Source organism: Thermobia domestica, chromosome 18, assembly GCF_964235325.1.
Source record: "Thermobia domestica chromosome 18, izTheDome1.hap1.1, whole genome shotgun sequence".
Classification (NCBI taxonomy): domain Eukaryota; kingdom Metazoa; phylum Arthropoda; class Insecta; order Zygentoma; family Lepismatidae; genus Thermobia; species Thermobia domestica.
In genome coordinates this window covers 131,900,245-131,917,683 of record NC_137471.1, presented here as the reverse complement: position 1 = coordinate 131,917,683, position 17,439 = coordinate 131,900,245, and the positions used below count along the sequence as shown (strand labels likewise).

At 35.0% G+C, this 17,439-nt stretch overlaps 1 protein-coding gene across 2 annotated transcripts in view; it reads right to left on the bottom strand.

Annotated features, from left to right (window-relative positions):
* Nucleotides 1–3,480: 3,480 nt before the first annotated feature.
* LOC145675481 (uncharacterized) overlaps nucleotides 3,481–17,439 on the bottom strand; it is a 71,183-nt gene continuing 57,224 nt past the window's right edge. For both annotated transcript variants that reach the window (XM_081745918.1, XM_081745919.1), the window contains exon 3: nucleotides 3,481–7,259. In XM_081745918.1, the coding sequence (XP_081602044.1) occupies nucleotides 5,813–7,259 (1,447 nt within the window). In that variant the 3' untranslated portion in view covers nucleotides 3,481–5,812. The remainder of the gene's footprint in view (nucleotides 7,260–17,439) is intronic.

Sequence of the window (17,439 nt, the reverse complement as noted above, 5' to 3'; positions counted from 1 at the left end):
TTCGCACTTCATATTATTACTAAGAATACTACCCAGATATCGAAAACTGTTCACTTGTTCTATTTTCTCTTCTCCTAGGTTTATATTTGACACAGACCCCTTTGTTCGAATCACCATGGCTTTTGTCTTTCTAACATTTATTTTCATCCCATATTCTTCAAAGGCCTGTCCCATTTTTCCTAACATTTTATTGATTTTCTTTTCAGATTCTGCAACAAGCGCCATATCGTCTACAAATATTATGCATCTAATCATTCTAGCTCCTACCGAAATGCCATCATCATCATATAGCCTCTTTTTCACTATCTCTTCTAGATCGACATTTAATAGTATTGGCGAGAGGCAGCATCCTTGTCGAACTCCCCTTCCAACTGCACTCTCTCCCGTCAGTTTTTCTCCCCTCCCCTATCCTAACACTTACTTGTTGGTTCATGTATAAGTTTCTTATGAGTCTTCTATCTTTCCATTCCAACCCTACCTTCGTTAGAACTCCCAATAACAATTCCCAATTCACGTCGTCAAAAGCCTTTTCTAGATCAATAAATACAACATACACCTCTTTCCCACTTTCTATAAATCTTTTACCTATCGTTCTTAATAATCAAATTGCAACTCTTGTGCCCTTGCCTCTTCTGAACCCGAACTGCTCTTCCTCAACTTCTTTATTTGTTGTTTCATATAACCTTTTGGTCAGTATTCGGAGCAGAATTTTAGCTGCATGACATATGAAACTAATAGTTCTATAATCCTCAAATCTCTTTGGGTTCGATTTCTTAGCCATCGGTATCATGATCGTTTTCAGAAAGTCTTTTTTTGCCATTCTCCTATTTCATATATTTCATTGCATAGTCGGAACAATTCTTTCTTTCCCTTGTCTCCTCTATTTTTAATGAATTCGATTGGTTTGTTATTTATTCCGGTTGCCTTTCCATTCCTAAGCTCGGATATAGCCTTTCCAAACTCATCCAATACAATACTAAATCCTTTATCATCCTCGCCTACTTCATTTTCTACTTCAACATTTAGGCTACACGGTCTATCCCTACTCTCATATAAGTATTGAGCGTATTCTTTCCACCTTCCTATAACTTCATTTCTCTCGCTGACTACCTTCCAATTCTTATTTTCTATTGTCATCACAATACCCATTGCTTCCTCCGAAATTCCATAGATTTCACCTCCTTGTATATTTCCTCATATTTCCAAACTCTTTCTAATTCTTCTATGTCCTCGCATTTTCTTTTGTAAAACTCTTCTCCCGCTCTATCATGTTTCTCTTCGTAATTCAATTTTTAACTTTCTGAACATCTTTCTGCCCTCTTATATATCAACCTGTTTCCACGTCTTCCTCTCTCTCATTTTCTGCAACATCTGCTCTGTAACCCATAGTTTCTTAGCAGTTTTGTGTTCGCGGTAACCTACTGCTTCTTCTGCAGCTTGCTGTAAGCAACCTTTAATATTTTCCCACCGTGCGTTACTACCTGCGCCTATCCTTTCTTCGTTTGAACATTTTTAACGAAAATATTTCTTATTTCCTCGTTTTTCAACTTTTCAGTATTCAACACTTTGTTGCCTACACTTTTTAGTCGAATATCTAATTCGGCCAGCACAAGATTATGATCAGAGAAAATATCAGACCCGGGAAGGGTCTTCGTCTTCTTTAAGCTATTCCGATACCTGTCCTGAATCAAAACATAGTTTTTCTGATATCTTCAGCCATCTATTGGTGATTTCCATGTATATCTTCTCTTGTGCTGATTGAACCAAGTGATCCCAATTACTAGTGAATTCTGTCTACAGAAATTCACCAGTCCCTCTCCCCTTTCGCTAGTAGAGGTGCAAAATACGCTTCACAGCCTTCTTCGCTTCACAGCCAACCAAGTTCTACCACGATGGAATCCATTGCCTTTCGGATCGTTGACAGATCATCGATGTTGATGGGCTCTATTTTTGATTTTCTAGGTCTTCTTAGGTAACATATCGATGTTCGAAAGTTGTGGGTGAGTTTATAGTTGTGACCATGTTGGAATTAAAACATGGTACAGGGTTCATAAACGCTTACTCTTATGGCTTAGGGCGTATTCATCCCACAGAGCGCCAATGTAATTGATTTGGCTTTAACTCCTCATTTTATTTCGTTTAATTGAGTGGGACTTTCGTGAACTTGACTTATTTCTTATATATTTTATGTATGGATTGCTGTTTAGAAGTGGTCTGTTTTTCTGTTATCCTACCACCTGAAGACAAAAAGTTGACTTAAATAAGATGGGAGGAAGTATAAACCTCTGCATATTTTTTGAGCATGTGTGTTTGAAGAGATATTTTTAGTAAGTGATTAATCATTGTGACGTTTGATAGTGATAAAAAACTAGCCTTCAGCCAAATAATAATGCATTTTTAGATCCTAAATTAAGAAAGTAATAATAACTCTATAAAGTGCATCTCATCTAAGAAATAAGGTTATGTTAGTCAATCACTTTTATTCCTATACAAATTTAATCTCTATTTCTTTAAGATGATATAATTTAAAATGTCCAACACAGTGAATATCAACAGAAATTGAGGCGTTTCGAGGTGTGCCATAATTTTGGCGCAATTTTGCGTAGTTAAAAGTCTTCAAGGGTCAAAATACGACGAACTTTGTTCTTAAGAAGACAAAGCTTTTGAACCAAGTGAGAAGAACATTCAAAATTGTTACTATGAACTGAATGGACATCCTAAAACTGGAAGTGGTAAAACACTTATGAATTGTGTCGTTCTCCGGAATTACAGCTCGCGCTATCATGGAATTGCAGGGGGATTAGGGTTACTCAAGGATTTTCGAAATTAATTATTGCTAATAAAATTCTTTATATGATTTGTGTCATAACTGAGGTATGTTAAGCTTTTTATCCTAAAAATGTCGTGAAGGAAGGAGGAAACCCCGAGAAAACCCACATACACGGTGTTTTTCCACCACAAAAACGATCGGTTAACTATTACTACTTTCATTTCTCGTTCGCATATTTAATTCCCGAAGAAGGAATATAATTTCAGTGTAAAAATCTCAACGAATATCTCTACTATGACATTTCAAAAATAAGAGAAAGCTAGAATAAAGAACGAACTGAAGTCACTCGTGGTCATATGGTCAGAATAGTAATGCGGTACGTATCCCACATGAAGCTATAAGTTTACGGTCCATATAGACTCGATGCTTGATAAAGACAAATAGAAATTATTCAGCCAATGAAATAATTAGGCTAGAGAGTTAACGGATTTCAAGTATAAATGTGACTTAACTAGGAAACGACAGAAAACTATCTTTTCTTGAAAGCATTTCAAGTGACTTCCTATTTTTCATCATTCTGCACAGTAACTAATGATGAGGTCTATTGTAGAAATAAGTGAAATATTCTATTTACATTGTTTATTTTCAGGACCCTTCGCCGTCGAATACGTGAAGGAACATTTTCAGGCTGGCAAATCTGAGTGAAATTCCTGAAAAGTTTTGCGTATTCACGCCAGGCAAGTGCTAGAAAAATACCTAGTATGCTTAGCATTTATAGGAAAAGCAAAATGAATGCTACAACTTTACATTGTATTTGTAAAAATTAGCGCTAAATGAAATGTATCTTTTAGTATGATACTTAACTATTGCTTCTTGTATTGTATCACAGACTCGAAGAATATTTCAATATACTCTAAAAGTCATTAAATGGAATAAACAGTTTCTTTCAAATGTTTATTTATTTATTTATTTCCTATTTAAAATGGCGGAGTTAAGGCACAACCTTTTCTTCCACTCAACCATTTACACTTTTCTTTTACAGTCGGAACTCATTTTTTTACTGAATAAAAATGATATACAGTTATAATGTTGATTGTTATAAATCAAATTTAGATAATTAAAAATTATAAAAATGAGAACAATGATAATATGACTAACTTTTATGTTGAAACCACGCTCTAACTGCATCGTTCTTTATAATTTTTTAACATAAGAGTAGAACATGTACGGAGTTTACTAGATAAGCAAATGGTATTTCTCGATATAAAAACCAGTTCTGTAACGAGTAATATAGTGAATACTTAACAACCACATTCTCTATGTTATCAAGATTGGAACTGCGAATTTTGTCTGCAGGGATTATCTCAAGTTGAATGTGGTCTCTTGCTTTTGTAGAGAGTAGATTATTTATGTCTAAACATTGTTCAGTTTTATTTCTAAGAGTTTCTAATCTCTCCAGCCATCATTTTGTAAACAACTAGCTAAACACTGACGTAAGATTCACCCCACTTTTTATTTAACTTTTTATCATAGATTTTCTTTACCTTTAGCAGATAGAGTTGAATACTTTTTTTTACATCTTCAGTATTGAAAATAGGTCATGTAATATTTTACCATTTTCTTTTAAGAGGTGTGTTTGTAGAAAACAATGTTAATTTGCGTTCACTCAATATCATTTAGGAAAGTCAATTTTACAATAATTGCTGATTTTGTTACAGATACGATCATTTTTTAAATCTAAATTATTTATTGTTATGTGATGGGCTTAAGTTTTAAATAGATACTGGAAAATCATAAAGCAATGTAAACGTAAAATCAAAATTAAATGGAAGTTTCTTTAATTGTTAATAAAACCAGAATATTCGAGCCGTGGTTTATTTATTTTTTTTTTTTTTTACAAGATATGATAATTTAAAATATAGTGTATTCTTGGTCTTAATACGAACCGGCACTTTACACAGACAAGTGTGAGAACAGCATCTATTTTCAATTGTGTTGCCTTATTATAAAAGGGCTTACACTCGAAAGGATACGTAGCATTTATATATATATATATATATATATATATATATATATATATATATATATATATATATATATATATATATGTGTGTGTGTGTACGTATGTTTGACTCAAAAAGTAGTGACAGGATATGTTCTTAATTAATCTACGTCCAAAGCATGTACTAATGATAGCAAACTGAATTGATTTGAAGAAGAGTTTTCCCGTCAATTATAACTGAGTGAGATAAAATTGAGTTCAAACTAACGGAAATGGATCGTGGTTTAAGAAATAAAATTTCGAATCGTCTCCCTCTATACCAATGTATTAATTTGAGATAATTAAAAATATTACCTAAAAACAGTATCAGCGTTAGAAGCCAACACGTTTCTTACAAAAATTGAATTAAACAAAATCCAAACAGACTCAGTGCCTATGATGTTTCACACTTTTATGTGTAAACGTTTCTTGTAGTGTTTGAATTTCGCTTGAATTCGTCCTCGCATTTTCGACCCTCTGAGAGCATTAACTTCATTTATATTTTCGAATTTCCGAACGTAGTCTCTAACAAGTGCTTACCTCAATACTAGCAGAGGAGAGGGTTCTCTTTACAATGTTCTATTATTTGTATTACTATGTATATGGTTTTCCGTACTATCGCCGTGTATGGTGAACCTAATCTTCAAGCCTTAACCTAATTTCAAATTTAGAATTTTACTAAGTTTCTTTCTGCACCTTAATCACGTCTAAGGTATTGATTTTTGTGTAATGACATGTCTGTTGCGAAACCTAATTTTTCATTAAGTATATGCATTCTTGGCACACGTTTCGCACATTCGAGGTTTTTCATCTGTGTCAACATATATTTTTAAATGTGACTTATGATTAAATCCTTCTCTAGTCTTGGTATATTTAAGATTTATTTGTATGTATTAGTATGTGCCTTACTAAGCTGGGTCTTAATCTCTTTTGGAACAAAAAGGATTTTAACCTGTAACTATTAACATGTTTGTTTCCAAATGTGACTTATGGTTAAAGGCCTATTCGCTCCGTTTGGACTTGTTCGATTTTTCAGCAGTATGTTTTAACATGTGTTTTGACAATTGTGACGTTTGCCTAAATCCCGTTCCACACTCATGGCACGCATGAGGTTTTTCACCTGTATGCACCAACATGTGATTTTTCAAATGTGATCTTTTACGAAAACTCTTTCCACAACCTTGGCAGGTGTGAGATTTTTCAACAGTATGTATTAACAAATGTTCTTTCAAATTTGATCTTCGGCTAAAACGGTTTCCACATTCATGACAAGTGTGAGGTTTTTCACCTGTATGTATTAACATGTGTTGTTTCAAACTTGATCTTTGGCTAAAACGATGTCCACATTCATGACAAGTGTGAGGTTTTTCACCTGTGTGCACTCGCATGTGCCTTCCCAAATCTGCCCTTCGGGTAAAACCCTTTCCACATTGGTGGCAAGTGTTGAGCTTTTCACCTGTATGTATTAACATGTGAGTTGCCAAATTTGCCCTTCGACTAAATCTCTTTGCACACTTTTGGCATGTGTATGGATCATTCCTTGTATGAATTAACATTTTTTTTCCCAAGTGCGTTATACTACTAAATTTCATTCCGGACTCTTGGCACATGAGAGATTTTTCTCCAATATGTATTAACGTGTCTGTTCTCAAGTTCGACATATGGTGAAAGTCCTTAGCACACTCATGGCTCGTATGAGATTGTTTACCTGTATGCATTAAAATGCGAACATTCAAATGTGATGTTTCACTAAAGCCTTTTCTACTCCCTTGGGAAGTGTGAGGTTTTTCAAAAGCATGTATTATTAAGTGTGCTTTCAAATTTGATTTTTTCCTAAATTGCTTTCCACACTCTTTGCACCTGTGAGGTTTCTCACCTGTATGTATTAACATGTGTTCTTTCAAATGTGATCTTCGGCTAAAACGGTTTCCACATTCGTGACAAGTCAGAGGTTTTTCACCTGTATGTATTAACATGTGTTGTTTCAAACTTGATCTTTGGCTAAAACGTTGTCCACATTCATGGCAGGTGTGAGGTTTTTCACCTGTATGGACCAGCATGTGCCTTCCCAAATCTGACCTTTGGGTAAAACCCTTTCCACACTCGTGGCATATATTAGGTTTTCCAACAGCATGTATTAACATATGTGTTGCCAAATATGGTCTTCGAGTAAATCTCTCTCCGAACTCTTTGCAAATTGGAGTTTTTGAATGTGTATGAATTAACATGCCCCTCTGAAAATGTGATCTATGACTAAATCTGTCTCCATACTCCTGCGAAATATCAGCTTTTCCACTTCTATGTGTTAGCATATGTCCTGCCAAATGTGATCGATTAAATTCTTTGTAAAACTCCTTGCAAATATGTGATTTCTCATCTGAATGAGAAAGTATTTCCTTTCGTGTAATAAACTTATTTCCACTTCTGGAAACAGTATGCTTACGGAACCTGTAAAAAAGTTCAATAAAAAAGGAAATGGAAATTGAGATAAATAACATTAAGCAGTAAGGAAATTCAAACTTTTCTATGTAAATACAGCAACAATGGGAAGTTGTTCTATATTATATGTGTTATTGCATATTGAATGTTGTGAGTACCCAGGCTCTCATATTCTATTTTTCGTGATACGCGCAACCAATAACTATGGTAAAATCTGCATATTATTTCTATTCTGCAAAGAAGAGAATGTCTTTTCTGTTATTATCTGAAGTTCTATTTACATTTATATGTATACATCAGACTTGAGTACATACCAAAGTTCATATGTTACACTATGGAACTAACATCTCATTATTACCGATGAAAATGGAGATTCTAATTCACAGGAGACGTTTATTTATAATACCGCTACTTTCAGTGCCAGAAAATTTAGGAATATAATGCCAAATTAACAAAGGAAGGCAATAACAATCTTTAAAACTTAAAAAAAAAAAATCCATCATTTTATGCAGCACACCAATTTCCACGAGTGTTTTTAATATCCTCGGAATGCTTAGAAATATTAAATATTAATTGATTTAACGATCCATACATTTATTGAAATATATCTAGTTTGTTAGATACAATACATCACTTATATATATATATATACGTGGTTATATATAAATATATAGAATCTTTTCAAAATAAAGCCTTTTCTCGAATATCGAATTTTTATTTCCTTTCAAGTTTTGTCATTATTGCAAGAAATACCTGATATTATGATTGCAGAATTTGACATTAAGGTAATCAGGATGTTCATTTCCCCGTTCGTCCCTCTTAGTTATTAGTCTTACAATATTCTAGAATATTCATTGTTATCATGCTGTACCATCCTCAGTTTGGCACTCAAAGAATAAAGTGTGCTTTGATATGTTTTCGATTCATCTGATAAAATACCATTAGAAGAAAACGTATTTCTATAATGTTTTTGCAACATTGATATTATAGGGTATGTCAAACAATGTCTCCTGGGTATAATTTGAAACGTAAAACACTGCAATGCTTATTCTTTGTTACTTGAAAAGAGTGTGTGAAGACAAATGCTCTACTCTGTATATTAAAAAAAAAAAAAAACGGAAGAATGATGTTACAATTACATTCTAAAAGTAAAGCAGGTGAACTGTATCAAATAAATTTTCTAATATCCTGAATTCCTAACTTCATCTGGGTTCTTATCATAATACTTTGATCGTAATGGGTATCGAAAGGAGAGGAAAAGGATTGAAGATTTACCTTAACAGTATCATCTCTCGAGTCTCTATTGTTCGAGGGAGAGAACATAGCGCATAAGCTTATTATTCAAAATAAACTGCCTCGTACAGCAGTGTTTTGGTATATACCGAATTCAAGAGGGAGATGAGGAATAATCTCTCAGTGCGTATGCTGGATATCCAGCTTTAGTGTCATTCGTTCAGAAAACAGGTGAAACGCTTAAAATGAAATTACATACTGCAGGTAGCTCTGTCTTCCAACCGGCTCTTTTATTTTATTTAAATTGCCTTCTTCAGAATGAGGATTCTAGGAGTAACAGAACAGGTTTAAATTGTACACCAAAAATAAGGAATCTGAAGAGCGGATTATGTTACGGAGGTGAAATTTGCTACATAAAATCTTTAGTGAAAACCAGTGGGCAAGTGACTTACGTTTTAAAGGAGAAAATAGGCAATTTGCGTCGTATCCTTAATAACATTACCATATGTTGTAAAATGAAGACACAATGTACAGACATCAGTCGCAAATTGACTGGTACACTGTGATAAAGACAGTTTTGCTAGCATACAGAAATTTTAGAAAAAATTGATTTTTATGTGGTTGTCATGAAATTATAATTCAGCTGTGAACACACATATCTTAAGCACAACATATAGACTTATTTCGATATTTTAACATGCGAATCGTCTTGAGCTGCAGGTCTAGAGGAATAAGATTTTAGAAATCTTGAGGAAAATACGTCACAAAATCACACTTTATTCCTACGTAATTAAAATTCATATATACAAAAACGAAAACAAATATAAACAAAATATAAATAAAAATATAAATAAGAAAATATAAGCAATTTGTGTGTCTTAATGACTTACTCGAGATTTCTTTGTTTAACTCAAAAACAAGTTATATAGACGTTCCTCAATGAGGAAAATATCACGAAACGTTCTTCAAGTTGAGGCTACGCCATTCGCAAAGCCATAATTTGTGGAAAGCAAGGAGCACCCGCCCCCCCCAGAGAAATTCCCCGCCGTTCGAGGAGCCCCATTTTCAGACAAAATTTTCTTACTCCATATACGATAGGAGCATGGAAGTAGAAATGAAGCATCAAACAGGGTCGCCAGATTACATAAACAAAACAGCACACAAAAAGTAAGTAGACCAAAAATGAGTTGTGGACCCATTTCAGTAAAAAATACCTACTATTAGCGGCTTTAGAAATAATAATTATTGGTATGGATTTGAGATTTATCAATATTGTCTCCTTAATAATATTGATAAGACCTTCCCGTGCGGGAGGGCCCACCGGCTCTGGGCCTCCCATAAACATTAAGAGAAAATTGGAAAGAGGGGGCCCAAGAATTAGAAAAAATGAAATGAAATGAAATCTTTCAGTTTAACGTCCCAAGATTATGCCGGTTAGGCTAGAGGAGACGGTGATAATGAGAAATGAGTGAAATGAAGAAAGTGGGAGGAAACGGGAAAACCCAAGAAAACCCACGAGCACGGTGTTTGTCCATCACAACGTCCACACGGCGCGAGGTGGGATCGAACCAGGGACCCCAAGCACCGGAGGTGAACACTCTACCACTGAGCCACCGCGCCCCCCTAGAATTAGAAGAACAACTTTTCCTAGGATCTCAAATAAGCTTATTAATGCTTGCACCCCCAGAAAAAATCTAAGTTACGGCGCTGGTCATCGGTTGCAGGGATTGTCCCGATTTATTTACATTTCGTCTTTAACACAACTTCCAATTTCCAAAGAAGAAAAGACAACCAAATTATTTTGACATTCCTTAAATTGTACCAAAACGTGTAGAAATAGACAGTTTTATGTTTATGTTCCATAACTACTAGTTTATTTTCTTATATTCATATAAGGAGTTTGTGGGAAATTGAGGCCACATGATCATGAGGCTGCTGATCATCAGGCGCAATCCAATAGGGATTCGAATTCCTATGAAGAGTAAGGTCGGAATTTTAATTGTCCTCAGTATTTCTGTGTTCTTGTTCCTGTAGTGTTTGGAATACGTCGAAAGAACATGAGGGGCCAGTGGCGAACAATACTCCGGTTGGGGCGATTTGTTTAAAAAAAAAAAAATGTGAAAGCAGGAAACTCTCACTGCAGCTACCTGGGTTCAAATCCCGTCGTAGCAGTTATTCATTTTTCTGAATGGGAAGATAATGTTTATGTAATTACTGTTGTAATTATGTCATTCCATTATATTATTATTATTATTATTATCACAGAAGGAAAGAAAAATTAACATAGTCGAAGGTATTCATAGGAACAGAAAAGATATAGAGTATGTCAGATGTTTCTTAGGTTTATACATGAACGCAATAATATTATTATGTTTATGGATTTACAGGTAGAATTATCATTTTATAACAACAAGAAATGGAATATAAAGATTTGTTAGCTGATATCAGTAATGCATTTTGTTTCGCCCTTCTTCTAGGTAGAAAGGTGAGTTGACTTCTTAAATAGGATCATTCCCGTGACTAGCGTTGTAAGTTCGATCACAATTTGCAGTTTGTGCACAGCTACGAACAATTCCTTGGAACTCATTTTTGGCCCATACTACAGCAGAGAGGACGTGTTTAGCACTTATGTATTCATCAATTTTTGTCCAAACACGTTACATGCCAGACGGTTACGAATGAAGTTTATACAGATGACGTAATTTTGTGTTGTTGGCATTTCGGCTGCGACGGAGGTCGTCTCAGCTCTTAGACCCAGAAAAATTGAATATTTTTCATGTTAGTATACGTCAGAAGTATCAGTTTTGTAGATTGTAAAAATTTACTGAACAGTCACACCCGGAATCGAACTCGGTCCACAACATTATGAAACTAACGCCGAAGCCACTACTCTAAGACATCACTGTTCCGGAGCTCTAGTGAGAAAAACTAATTTTCTACAGATTTATAAAATGTTGAGGGAAGAAACATTTGAAATGCCTGGCAATTGTGATAATGTTGATGAGGCAAAAGACTATTTTTATTCTAAAGTGAATAAGATTTTTGATAAAAATGTACCGAAAGTGATCTCTTCAACTAAAAACAAATACCCATGTTGGTTTGACAATGAGGTAATTGAAATAATTAGACAAAAACAAATACAACGAAAGAGAATGAAATATTCAGAACATGATAGAATAATGTTTAGACAACTCAGAAAACAATCCAAGAAAATGATTAATAAAGCATATAAGAAATATATAAATAATATAGACCAAAGGTTGAAGTCAAATATAAAATGTTTTTGGAATTTGTTAAGCAGTAAAAACATAAATTTTAAAAATAATTACAACAGAATAATGGCATATGGAGAAAATATACTGGACACAAATAATTCAATTGCGAATGGCTTTGCTGACTTCCTTAAATCAGTTTATGAAAATTCGGATTGTTGTAAAATTAATAATCTAAATCAGTTAAACAACTTACCCATACACACGTTAGTATTGAATTTAATTACTGTTGAAGAATTTAGAAAAGCAGTTAAGAAACTCAAGCCGAAAAAAGGTAGTGGCCCAGATGGTTTTCCACCTTACATACTGAAAGCTTGTGCAGAAGTTTTGGAGAAACCATTATGTATTATTTACAATTTAATCATAAAGACTATGACCTATCCAATCTTATGAAAGAAACTCGTATTTCACCTCTCTTTAAATCAGGAGACGTTAGTAAGATTGCAAACTATAGACCAGTTGCAATTTTATGTGCTACCTCTAAATTATTAGAACACATTTTATATAAGCGTATTCTTGCTCATGTAAAATCATATATTAATATTAGAGAGCATGCCTTCTTCCCAGGAAGGTCAACTATTTCCAACTTAATAACGTATACGCAATATATATACTCTGTATTACATAGAAGATCAATTGTACAGTCCGCGGCATAAAATTTGTTACAAAAATTCTAAGTCCAAATGAATAACAAACTCTTGCCCAGTTTTCTTATGCATTCCCGCAATACATGTATCAATCGATTAGTTGCTTCTAGTATTTATTCCAACTCATCCCCGTTCTCCACCTCTCCTTGTCTAAAGCAGTGTGTGTGACGTAGTACACTCTTTCCATTCAGCTGAAAAAGAAACAGGAATCAAGTTTACAACGTTATAGCTTTAAAACAGTCTTTTTCATTCGTTTGTTCTGAAATATTTTAAGAGCCTAAGTTAAAGGAAAGTCACACAATCTTCCCAGAGCCACATAAATATCTTTAGTTTCATTCTTTTCTTTCTTTAAAGAGTGCAAGCTAGTAAGATGCTCCCTAAGTAATCTATGGAAATTGCCAAGAGCTCTAAAATATCTACGGACAGAAACGAGTTTTATTCAATGATTCATTGAATTTCTTTTCAGTAAGTGCAAGCAAATATTTCAGGGGCGTCATTTGGGCAGGACAGGAGGGTGTAATTCCCCCTCTCTTGAGCTTCATAAATACGTACTTTTTGATCAAATGTATAGTAATACACTAATAAAAAGTGAAAATCTTATGTCGCCGGAGAATCTCTTCCCCCCCCCCCCCGAATAAAGTCTAAAAGACACTGGTTTTAACAACAAACCTATAGAGTTACGATAGCACATTGCTAAAGAGCTTACATTTGGTTTCAAGAGTCGAAGGTTTGATCTCAAGCCATATGACTTCCTGGGTGACATTGAGAGAGAGAGAGGGATTCAAGTATGGAGACAGAGAGGGATGATTTGTATACACAGATTTAGAATTGGGGAAAAAATGGTCGGACAGCATTCGTATTATGACGAAAATTCTGATTTTGTGAAAGATAAGAAGGGAAGTTTTCGAACTGCGAGGATCACATTAGGCAGTTGTCGAATTAATGTGGAGAACTCTTTTTAGAGCATCAGATGATTACGAAAGGAGAGAAAGATCTTCAGAACTGAGTAATTAAGATTTTAAAAAATCTGGTTTCGGCGACGGGTTTCGAAGCACGAACCTTGTGGTCATCGAACCATGGCTTTATCCATTCTGCTACGGAGGATTCTATTACTCGTTCACATACGTTTCCCTTAGCTGCGTTGAAACCTACCTTAAGGGGATATTCCAAAAGTTGACTCGGTAGATGCGCCGTTCAGTTAGGACGTAAACCTCTTGTAACTTAGTTACAATGTGTAAAATGAACTTCCTCTTCTTCAGGACACTTTTTAAAGCTTTAAAATTTGTTACTATTGCTTTAATTAAGTGACATTTGATAGAACCATCTGATAAAGTAGTGCCAAGCCCTGTGCGTCATTGTGTGTTAGGTGAATGGTTAATGTAAGTTATTTTTACGTGGATGGTACGAGCTTCCAATCAAGACCATTCTTATTGATTATTTTATTTGAGCTACGCTCATACTGTATATTCCACAAGTTCAAGCTAGTAGTCACAGCTAGTTTAATTCGAAATAATTTTCCAATATTATATTTTTTACTAAATTTACATGGCATTCTTCACTTGTTTGTAGCCCTGCATAAATGCAAAATTGTTTTAAAAGTATATTTTACTTTCAAGTATTATTGATATTTTTTAAATTGTCCTTCAAATTTATTTTATAATTATTTTCTATTTCTTAATTATAACATATTTTCTATTTATATTGTACTCTATGTTACACGTTTATTATTTACATTTTATGTCTTACCTTTGAAGAGGAGCTTTTCACAATTCAGAGCAGCAGGGACATACACAGGATACAGGCCTTGGCAATCGAGAGCTTTTGCCTCCACGAAATCACTACTTTTTTGTTTGTATATATATATATATATCTAATTTTATAGATGGTGATAGCAGGGGCGGATCCAGGGGAGTGTGTTTGGGGTGATCGCATCCCCCAGAATAGGGAACTTTTTATACTTTTTTATTTTAAAAATAAAACATATCCTAAGTATTTTTCATTTTTGTATTATAAACGTAAATTAAAACCTAAAGTAGATAGGCCTTACTTTCTTAAGAAAGTTAATTCTACAGAAGAGCTCTTTCTGATTTTCTATTTTTTCCTTTTCTTTCTTTTCTTTTCTTTTTTTTCTTTTTTCTTTTCTTTTTTTGCAATCCGCTCTTACCTTGATTTGACTTCGAACGACCGCCCCTCCCAAACAATCATCCTGGATCCGCCCCTGGATGATAGACATTTTAGTAAAATATGCCCTCAATCGCTGAAATAAATTCCTGTCTAGCTTTCGATCGCTGAAATAAATTTCTGTCTACGGCCCTGCAATACAGTGACGATTTTAGGGAGTGATCAGTTAGTAATGCCTCCCTGGAGCAACGACACTTCCCCAGAAGTTATATCTCCGATATTTCAGAATGTGATTTGTGCATTATCACTTTTCACTCTCAGTGTCTTGAAACGCACCAAAAAGGAACTGTTCTGAAGTATTTACTGGTTCTCCCTATGACCCCATTTCAATATGGTCAACCTTGGACATATACACATCTGAAATATCACCTTTTATGTCAATGATCCCGAAAACTATCCATTCGACACAAATATAGGATATTTTCGATTCTTTATTCCTGTCACCCTCCCATTGTCAACTCGAAGCTAACCAAGGCTTATTTTGGACTTACGCAGCATCTACAGTGTCACTTTTCATCTTTACACATGAATTCGACACTAATTTCATTCGTATTTGACTACTTTTACATGTCACCTTCACCTCTTGGTAGGGATTTTTTCAGTATCTCGCCCCCACAACTATGGAGAAATTTCAACCAACTAAGTATAACTATAAATTATCATCTGAAACACAACAGTGCGGGTGATCTTTTTCGCAGAGGAATTCGTTAACTACTGTTTCAATATCAATGTATTGGCTTTTTTTGCTCTGCATGCTGGAGGTTGCCAAAGAGCTAAACTTCATTCTGTACTATTGTGATGTGAATATAGTGGTTTAATTCACTGAATGCTCGCTTAGATGACGCTCTCGTCACAGGAAAAGTAAGATACAGTTATAAAAGAAAAACGAAACGAAATATTTAAGTTTTACGTCCCACGTTATGCCGACTACGCTAATGGAGACAGTGATGGTGAGAAACGAATGAATACATTTCTCACCACATTATCTCTCCATTAGCATAGTCGGCATAATCGTGGGACGTAAAAATTAGATATTTCATTTCATTTTTCTTTTATACCTGTATATCACTTTTTCTGTGACGAGAGCAACATCTAAGCGAGTATTCAGTAAATTAAACCACTAAAACCTATATTCATTGCACAATAGTGCAGATGAAGTTTAGCCCTTTGGCAATCTTCAGCATGGACAGCAAAAAAAGCCAATACATTGATATTGTAACAGTAGTTAACGAATTCCTCTAAGAAAAAGATCACCCGTACTGTTGTGTTTCAGATGATAATTTATAGTTATACTTAGTTGGTTGAAATTTCTCCATAGTTGTGGGGGCGAGATACTGAAAAAATCCCTACCAAGAGGGAAGGTGACATGTAAAAGTAGTCAAATACGAACGAAAAGAGTGTCGAATTCATATGCAAAGGTGAAAGGTGACACTGTGGATTCTGCGTAAGTCCAAAATAAGCCTTGGTTGGCTTCGAGTTGACAATGGGAGGGTGACAAGAATAAAGAATCGAAAATATCCTATATTTGTGTCGAATGGATAGTTTTCGGGATCACTGACATAAAAGGTGATATTTCAGATGTGTATATGTCCAAGGTTGGCCATATTGAAATGGGGTCATAGGGAGAACCAGTAAATACTTCAGAACAGTTCCTTTTTGGTGCGTTTCGAAACACTGAGAGTGAACAGTGATAATGCACAAATCACATTCTGAATTACCGGAGATATTACTTCTGGGGAAGTGTCGTTGCTCCAGGGAGGCATTACTAACTGATCACTCTCTAAAATCGTTACTGTTTTGCAGGGCCGTAGACAGAAATTTATTTCAGCGATTGAGGGCATATTTTACTAAAATGTCTATCATCCAGGGGCGGATCCAGGATGATTGTTTGGGAGGGGCGGTCGTTCGAAGTCAAATCAAGGTAAGAGCGGATTGCAAAAAAAGAAAAGAAAAAAGAAAGAAAAAAAGAAAAGAAAAGAAAGAAAAGGAAAAAATAGAAAATCAGAAAGAGCTCTTCTGTAGAATTAACTTTCTTAAGAAAGTAAGGCCTATCTACTTTAGGTTTTAATTTACGTTTATAATACAAAAATGAAAAATACTTAGGATATGTTTTATTTTTAAAATAAAAAAGTATAAAAAGTTCCCTATTCTGGGGGATGCGATCACCCCAAACACACTCCCCTGGATCCGCCCCTGCTATCACCATCTATAAAATAAGATATATTTTTGGTCTAGGAATTAATTCGTGCGGTTGGTACGCACACATTGAAGCTGTAGTACAAACACAAAATACATAAGTACCTTAAGAAAAATATTGTCCATCGCTAGCCACCACTTTCGCCCATCTGTCAGGCAATGTACGGATTCCGTGGCGAAAGAAGTCCTCATCCTTGGAAGCGATCCAGTCAGAGACCCATGTTTCGATATCTTCTGAAGAAGTAAACCGCTGTCCAATCAAATCGTTGTTCATGCAATCGAACAAGTAGTAGTCCGAAGGAGCAACGTCTGGTGAATACGGCGGGTGGGGTAAAACTTCCCATCCGACATTTTCTAAATAGGTTTTGACCGGTTTTGCGACATGTGGGCGAGCGTTATCATGTTGAACAATAAGTTTATCATGTCTGTTCTCCCATTCTGGTTGTGTTCTGGCTAGAGCTTGCTTCAAACGCATTAATTGTCGTCGATAACGTTCTCCATTCATAGTTTCACCCGGTTGCAGCAGCTCATAGTACACCACACCTTTCATATCCCACCATATGCACAGCATAACCTTTGCACAGTGAATATCTCGTTTTGGTTGTGATGGACCTGGTTCACCTGGTTTCACCCAGGCCTTTTTTCGTTTAGGGTTCTCGT